This window comes from Liolophura sinensis, chromosome 7, assembly GCF_032854445.1.
Source record: "Liolophura sinensis isolate JHLJ2023 chromosome 7, CUHK_Ljap_v2, whole genome shotgun sequence".
Lineage (NCBI taxonomy): Eukaryota > Metazoa > Mollusca > Polyplacophora > Chitonida > Chitonidae > Liolophura > Liolophura sinensis.
Genome location: NC_088301.1, coordinates 34672036 through 34680426, shown reverse-complemented (window position 1 = coordinate 34680426; position 8391 = coordinate 34672036). Strand labels below are relative to the sequence as shown.

Below are 8391 nucleotides of genomic sequence, written 5' to 3'. Positions count from 1 at the left end.
ACTCGTACATTTTATACAGTCTGCTAGCTTACTTGGGTAAACGTACGAGTGGGTGAAACTCGGAATGACCTGTGTGGGTAATGATGCTCACCATGTTGCGGTGAAAACAAGTCCACATGTGGGGAAGTCAGAGGATTTGAAATGCGACAATTTAGGGTAACTATCTGTTGATATTGATTGACACTAGGAGACGGCGAATTAAAATATGTAGCAAAACTACTTGTATGTTTATCAAAGAGAGCACAACTTCAAATCATTAGTCAGTCCGTCAGTGGTAGTGTCACAGTGACTTGATTGTGATATGTCATACCTGTGTTTAAGTTAAATTAAACGTTGAGATCTGTTGTTAACAATTTCTGAGATTACCTGAGGCGGTACATGCATGCAGTTATTCTTGCTGCAAATGATGTACGTCGGGGACCAAGTTAGTTTCGGAGTTGGGCAACTCTTATTTCGAGCCGTGCATTTGTGAGAGTTACGGTGTGAAAATTGCCCAAATACGGCAACGATCTTTTCCCGCAAGTCACTCGCGTATTCGCTAGCATATATAAATGTTCCTTACATAGTACAGATTTTGGACCAGTTCATAATAGCGATTCCTTGCCCAACATTACTATACACGATACGGCAAAAGTGGTGTCACGATATGTTTCGTTTAAAAAAATGATTTATTCTGAGTAAACAGACTTCATAAAATTGTAAATAAATTACAAACTTGTAATCTTCTATCCAATGTATGAAACCATGTCGGGTTTACCTCTAGAGTTGTGAAGGCACAAGTAGGCTCATTTATGCAACACTTGCTATCATCGGCTATCAGTCAGCATCGTGGCCATTCAAATGATCTGTACCAGAATCATGGCCAATAAAGCGACCCGTACTGTTTGACTTTCATATAAACCAACTACATGGTGTCAAACAAAAGTGTCTAAAAGTTTCCTGACGGATCTAACCATGAAATTCCCAGTGGGGCGCAGTATAAATCAGGGGTTTGGAATAATTTTTCATTTCCGACAGGGGACCTGTCCACAACTATCTGTAGAGTGTACTAAACCACCATCAAGTACACAAGTAGTTCTAAAACATGAAGGCCTGAAGAGTAAAATCAAAATCATTATGTTATATTATATATATATATTTTTCTCAACCTGACCAGCCTGTACCAGGGCTTAATTTATCTGGCTTAGTAGATTGGGCTGTACATTGTGACCTCAAATCCTAGCGTTGGGATGTCACAAGGATTAACCCTGTCATATGCCATGATAGACATCCCAAACTGCGACTGTGTTAATATATTTAAATGACCACTAGTAAGGCAGATAGCTTTGTCATTTCAAGTTATTCAGAATACGTTTGGGGGAACCAGACTTTGTGCCGGACTGTACTCCCCGCTGGACAGCGGAGAGCTATTTGCAAAGAGAGATAGTCCGAATATCTATAGGCAACGAGGCCATTATCTAAAACGTAACATTGGTTAGTCAAAAATAGTACACCAAATCCATCTGGACGGACCAGTGTGATACATGTTGTAAGCAATCAAGAAGTATGCCCAAATCCAATTTAAAGTTTATATTTCTGGTTTTACAGATCATTTATGGAAACTTGCAGAAGGGTTTGTTCCAGGTTCACTGTAACCAGTGTTTGCAACGAGCCCAGAATAAACACTTCTGCTTTCTCACTGTAACAAGATCACACCGTCCCCACCTGATGTCTCTACCTCAGTCATCGTGGAAACAGGAACTTTCCACAACTGCAGCATTTCTGCAGCAGTTTCAGAAAGACAAGGAATTTGATGTCACAAAAAATCCGTACTTTGCCAAATACAGTGAGAAGCTCAAAGACCTTGCTAAGTATGTAAAACTTACTTTTGGTGCAAGGTGCACAGTATGATATGTTTACTTGAGATTCAACCATGCTTTCATCTTTCTGATAATATATGCACATTTATGACGTCAAAATATGGTATGCAGGGGAAAAAAAGTCTGCTATATTAAAATACTTAATTTCTTGAGCGAGTTAGTAATGAGAGTAGCCACAAAATATAAGCTATGTTGTCAGGGCTATATTCGTGTAAAGATATACATGTAGATTGTGACTCATTGAAAAAATATAAAACAAGGGATTGAAAGAGAACATAAATCTTAGTAATGTCTTCATCTTAATATTTACTCATTAAAGTAAGCATTAGTTTGTGGGATGTACTCCTTCAGATTATTCAAGGTGCAGGATTTAGCTCAGTGAGTAAGGTACATGACTTATAACAGCAAGGCAATTAGGTACAGGTTCAATCCTGGACAGGGAACTTTTAGATTCCTAGAAATCTCCTGTTCATAGATTCCCAGAAATCTACTGTTCATAGATTCCCAGAATTCCACTATTCATAGATTCCCAGAATTCCACTGTTCATAGATTCCCAGATTTCCACTGTTCATATATTCCCAGAATTCCACTGTTCATAGATTCTCAGAATTCCACTGTTCATAGATTCCCAGAATTCCACTGTTCATAGATTCTGTTTATGGGGGATTTAGTAACAATAAGTTGTCAGCAGCACTTGTTGCAAAGCCTCATGTTCACTGAGGACTTTTGTGTGTTATCACCAATATGGAGTGCAGATCTTTACATTGCACATTGAATATGTCGAAAAGTTAATAACTTGCTAGATTTTGGTGGTCTTCCCTGAACACTTTGGTTTATTCCACTGATGAAACTGACCCTTATTGCAAAAAATGGTGTTAAACAACAGTCAATCAGTTTACTGATCAAATAATTCAAAGGAGTGCAATGTCTGTTACTTGAAAATTAGGCCATCAAAAGTGCTATAAGACATCGTTCATTTTTTGTCAGGGAAAATCCAGAAGAATATGAAAGGAAGCTGGAAGAACTTGAGAAGAAGCTAAAAGAAGCTGAAGAATCCAGAAAAAAGGAGCTCTCAGAGCCCCCTAAACCACTTACAGGGAAGACAGGTTCATGGCCCCCAAAGGTGAAGCCTTAGCCAGTGTTTAGATGAAAACCTGTAAATCTTACAGTTCTGAAAATCATCAACCGAGAATTCATTTTCCCAATATTGAATGTGCTTAGGCACACCAACAATTGCATAACTTTAAGTACATGTACATGTATGGTGACCAGAGCTCAGGAGGAAAACATGGTGTGATTTTGGTAGTCAGGGGCTGCAGCACTTAATGAATTTAATGAAATGAGCACACTGCCTATCCATAGCCAGTAATAAATGAGCTAGAAATACTTTGGATATATAATAGTATGCTGCACAGATTTGATTATTTCATTACAACATTGAAAAGGTGACTTTCAGTGTAATTCTTAGGGAAAAAAAGTGAAGATATTGATTTCAACGTACTTTCAAATGGAATGAAAGTATAGAGGAAAATCTTAATGAAATAAACAAATGCTCAATGGCCTATTCCACAAAGCCAGCTTTGACTTAAGTCCAAAGTTTGAAATGTGATTTTAGAGCTTGTTTTGGAGCCTTAATTGTAAATTTATGTTTGACCACCTCATCAGTGTTATCTTAAGACAAATGTGTTAAAATTTCTTCTTTCATTACTGAAGACTAAACATTGTGACAATGTTTTAAATTTTGACTTAAATTAGAAATTTCTTTGTGGAACCAGCCGCTGGTGTTTTTATTCATTGGTGGATGCTTATAGATGTCTGATTACCCTACAGGTACCAGAGACATTTAATTATTTTTTGTGTTGATTTTAGTTGTCATTTTGTTTTCACAAACAACAGACTCTTAATGAGATTATGAAAGTGGAGATGGTTCAAGACAAGTCTGCTGAAGAAGTTGAAGAGGTGAGAGAAATTTATTAAAGGAAAAATGTGCATTTAAAATTATGTAGAAGCCTCTGCCAGGTTTCCTCCCACCATAATGCTGGCTGTAGTCATATAAGTGAAATACTCTTGAGCAAGGCATAAACATCAATCAAATAAATAAAATTAAAAGGTATATTTTTTGAAGTTTTATGTCACCATTACAGGCAGCCAATCGTGGAGTGTCTTCATTTTACCTAGAACTGGAATTTACAGTATGGACTTTCTCTCCAACATGACTGTGTATTTGCTATAAGAATTATATGTGTATAATGCCCAATGCAGAGTACTTCTGTGAGTACAAGAAAAATCAACAAGGAAACACTTTTTCAAGCATTATTATGTAACAATAATCAAAGCACTGTGAAAGTTTGAATGTCTGAATGATGGTAGCAGAAGTAACCTGTATTATTCAAAAGTGTTATCTTAATCATCTGCATCAGATCTGTTTAATATTACATTTCATGATTTGTAATTCACACCGGTGCTCCATAGCTTGACATGAGCTTGAAATCATATGTGTGCCTACAGTCACTTTTACCTTGTTTTGAATTACTGAAGTTCATCCTCTCATACATCTGACAGCTATCTGTGGTATAAGGGAAAATATTTTAGGTGTCCAAGAACCAGTGTAAAATAAATAAATAAATAATGAAAATTGTGTTATATATTTCAGATCTGGAAGCAACACCATTTGCATAAAGATGGTGTATTTTCTGTTATTAAGGTGAGACATACAGAGATTACCCCAGGAATATATAAATACGTATTCTGTTACAAACCAAAGCCAATAATTTATGCACATAGTGAATTACACCTTTCGAGACTCTTCTTTGTTTTGATAACTTTTTCTGCTGATATTTTTTTAAGGTAAAGCAGTTCTCTCTTTTTATAGGATGACCTTTGTACTTCTTTTGTTCTATTCAATTTACAGAAATCTGATTTTGATGCAATGATGTCAAATGCTGGAGAATTTCCAACAGTAAGTGGATACCAGTTTATAATTATCTGATAATGTATGTAGGAAATATTATATACAGGTATCAAACACTTCATTAACAAATACACATACTCTTTGAAATAAGGGGCCTCCGTGGCTCAGTCGGTTAAAGCGCTAGCGCAGCGTAATGACCCAGGAGTCTCTCACCAATGCGGTCGCTGTGAGTTCAAGTCCAGCTCATGCTGGCTTTCTCTCCGGCCGTACGTGAGAAGGTCTGTCAGCAACCTGCGGATGGTCGTGGGTTTCCCCTGGGCTCTGCCCGGTTTCCACCCACCATAATGCTGGCCGCCGTCGTATAAGTGAAATATTCTTGAGTACAGCATAAAACACCAATCAAAAAAAAAAAAAAAAATCTTTGAAATAAGATTTTCTTTGGTTGAGTTTCTGCTAAAATCTTAGTTATATTTCAGGTATTGATTCTTGTGTATATACAAGTATATATGTGCATGGAGATTTTGGAGAAAAAAAATAAATGTACATGTACTTAATTTTGTAAGCAAGAGTTCTGGTTGGAAATTTGGTAGTTTTGAGAGATTTCCCCTCTATTTGTGTTAATCCAGGAAACAGTGATAAGTACAAATTATCCAGCATGTGTCAAGCTGTGAAATGCAACCTGGCAACAATAAGGTAGAGAGTTTTAGTTCAAAATTGTTTCGGCTGAAGAATTACTCTGAATTAAACAAATTACAAAATTGTCTTTTAAATGATTTGTTTTTCTCTTTATACATTAAACAAAAACTACATCTATTAGAATTAAATTGCTCATATAAGCATGTGTATATATATATATATATATATATATATACGTTCTCTGTAGTGTTTTAATTTCAATTTTGTTTCAGTTTATCTATGCTTTGCCCCGAGCTGATGGCTATGAGTTCATTCTCTCCCAGTTTTCAGAAAACAATGTTTACTTCACATCGTTGCAGATGTTCCAGGTATGTACTGGAGAATTTCATGATACAGTTTTACAGATGTATCTTCGTCTCCAATGAATTAAAATGTGGCTAAATGTGTTACCTTTGTTATATCTTATTTCAGTTTAAAAATAATGTCTTACGTTGATAATCTGAACCCTTCCAGAGTTCTTTCCCCTGAAACTGTTGCCAAAAAAAAAAAAAAAAAAAAAAGCACCACAAGGGAGTGGTAAAATTCATACAGTTAATAATCCAAAATGTTTTTTTTTCTTTAATAAGAGCACTAATTTTGTTAGGTTATCGTGGAAGGAACATTCTAATTTTGATTAGAAGCATTGGTAAGATATTTTAACTGTGTATTCATGAATCTTGTTAATACATACATACTGGTTACACGCTTAAATAACTATAAAATTTCCTATAGTTAATTTTTCACTAATGTGTTATATGAACTAAACTATATTGTTTCTCAGATATTTTATTTTCATTTCATCTGCTTCCGTTTATTTCAGATGCTTAAGGAGAATGCACAGGCATCATTAACTATAGCTCACTTCACAGATTTTAAGGACACAAAAGGGATTGTTTTGATGGCAGGAAAATTTGATGAGAAATTCTTGGTAAATCAAAGTGTCACTAAAAATGTGTTATGGTAAAAATATGTAAGAAATGTTAATTTCTGGATAGATTAGCTAAACATAGTTTTTTTTATTTATGTATTTGTTTGATTTTTTAATACCATTTTCAAGATTTTTTCACTTATACAATGACAGACAGGTTTATAGTTTGAGGAAACCAGAGTAAACCAAAGACCTGTGGAAAGTTTCTGATGGACTTTGCTACATGAGATTTGTTCCCCTGTTCCCACTACAACAGTGGGAACAGGGGATATGGGTTTTATGAGAATGAGAATGAACCAGTGTTTTGGGTGATATAACAATTGAATGGCAAGCATCCTTAACAAAGCAGGAATGAGCTGTTCCCTATTTTTGTTAAAATTGACATCATATGAAAATATGGAAAATATTACAAATAATTCCACATTTTAATGTTATGTCAAGCTGATTTTATGTTTCTTATGAATGGATTATATCATTTCTTTGTTAGTGTGTATTATGATCAGGCTACTTACACTGGTCACCATTTGTTAAGCTTATAAATTACTTAGAGACTATAGTCACTGTAGTTACTAAAATGTGTACAACCTAAGTGACCTAAAATTTCGTCAACAAAAGAGCATTTTTGGAGGTAAATAAATCTCATGAGATATTACTTTTGGTGCTAAAATATACATTTTCACACTAGGATATCATTCTACCATCCAAACACCTCTCAAAGCACCTTTCTAAACTCATTAAAACTCCCAGAATCTTGAAAAATGAGCAGCTTAGTCATGGACAAATTTTTAGGTCATTTAGAGTAATTTATGTAAGTGGTTGATGCATTAGTTCTTTCCAGACATTTTATTCATAAGAGTAAAATGTCCTGTTAATGGAAATTCATTAAAAAAATTTTTTCAGTTTTAAATGTGACCTTTTTGTTACCAAGGCTAATTTCATGAGACTATGCAGGAATTTGCATTTTTCTTTCAGAATCAGATGGAAGCAGTTAACCTTGTCAAACAGATGGCACTGTTTTATGGAACTGACTCCGGCGAAAGACGCCATCTACTGGCAGCTTTCAACAATTCTCCTACCAGTTTCAACCATATGGACGTGATAGAAGAATACAAGAAAATCAGACAGAAAGTTGAGCTCTTTGCATGAAGTCTTCCCAAAGATAAAACAACTATTAGTGATATTGTCAATCAGTGTTTTTTTTTATTATTATAAACTACCAAGTGGTTGCCATGGAATTTATTGTATTTGATTACCTTTTAGGCAGTTGCCCTATAGATGTCTTGGCATAAATTATCCTCTGCCAAATTTTGATATCCAGTTCTAAGTAATTAACTCGGGTAAAGTGTTATCCTGATACAATTAGGCTATGTTCATAGTTAGATTTTCAAACATTCTTGCACCTAAAATGATGATACTTGTAAAGGAACTGCCAAAGGATGGGTGGTCAGTGAAATCTATAGGATTGATATTGAATAAATTTTTCAGTTTAACCTACTTTTAATGTCCTCTTGGCTTCATTTATTTCTACATTTCATGTGATGTTGGACTGTAGCCCATAAAGAATGGTAGTTTGTTGTATTAAGGGTGTTTCCTTGTTCTGTGAGGGTAGCACTGATCAATCAGATCGATTTTTATCTAATATAATAAAATCTTAGCAGTTTAAAAAGGGGTTTAAAAGGATTCTTGGAGGGATATCTGTGCCGGGTGTGTACTTCCTCTACATCTACCATAGCGTGTCCTCTCAGTCTCTGGATGTCCTGGTCAAAACGAAATGTGGTACACTGAGAGGGATCAGTCAGTATGTCACCAAAGAGATGTCTATCAATAGATTTTTGGGTGTGCCCTAAAATTTACATAATCCTCGTATTTAAATTTGTCATTATTATTCGCATCCCTTGCCGCAATGCTAAATCTAGGCCTATATATAGGCTTTTTTGTAGGAATAGTGAAGACCAACAGTGGCAGTAAGACCAAAGCATTGAGATGAATAGAAGAAGTGAGAATTAACAGGCTGAGA

At 35.3% G+C, this 8391-nt stretch overlaps 1 protein-coding gene across 2 annotated transcripts; it reads left to right on the top strand.

The window, feature by feature from the left end:
- The first annotated feature begins 48 nt into the window (after positions 1-48).
- LOC135471358 (ATP synthase mitochondrial F1 complex assembly factor 1-like) lies at positions 49-7859 on the top strand. Of its 2 annotated transcripts, XM_064750565.1 has the most exons (9): positions 49-156; positions 1588-1850; positions 2848-2983; positions 3757-3819; positions 4514-4564; positions 4772-4819; positions 5680-5775; positions 6267-6374; positions 7347-7859. In XM_064750565.1, the coding sequence occupies exons 1-9, from the start codon at positions 142-144 to the stop codon at positions 7518-7520; spliced, it is 954 nt and encodes a 317-aa protein (XP_064606635.1). In that variant the 5' UTR covers positions 49-141; the 3' UTR covers positions 7521-7859. The 2 variants fall into 2 exon arrangements, with proteins under 2 accessions (XP_064606635.1, XP_064606637.1); XM_064750567.1 differs by lacking the exon at positions 1588-1850 and having other exon boundaries at positions 60-156.
- The last annotated feature ends 532 nt before the right edge of the window (positions 7860-8391 follow it).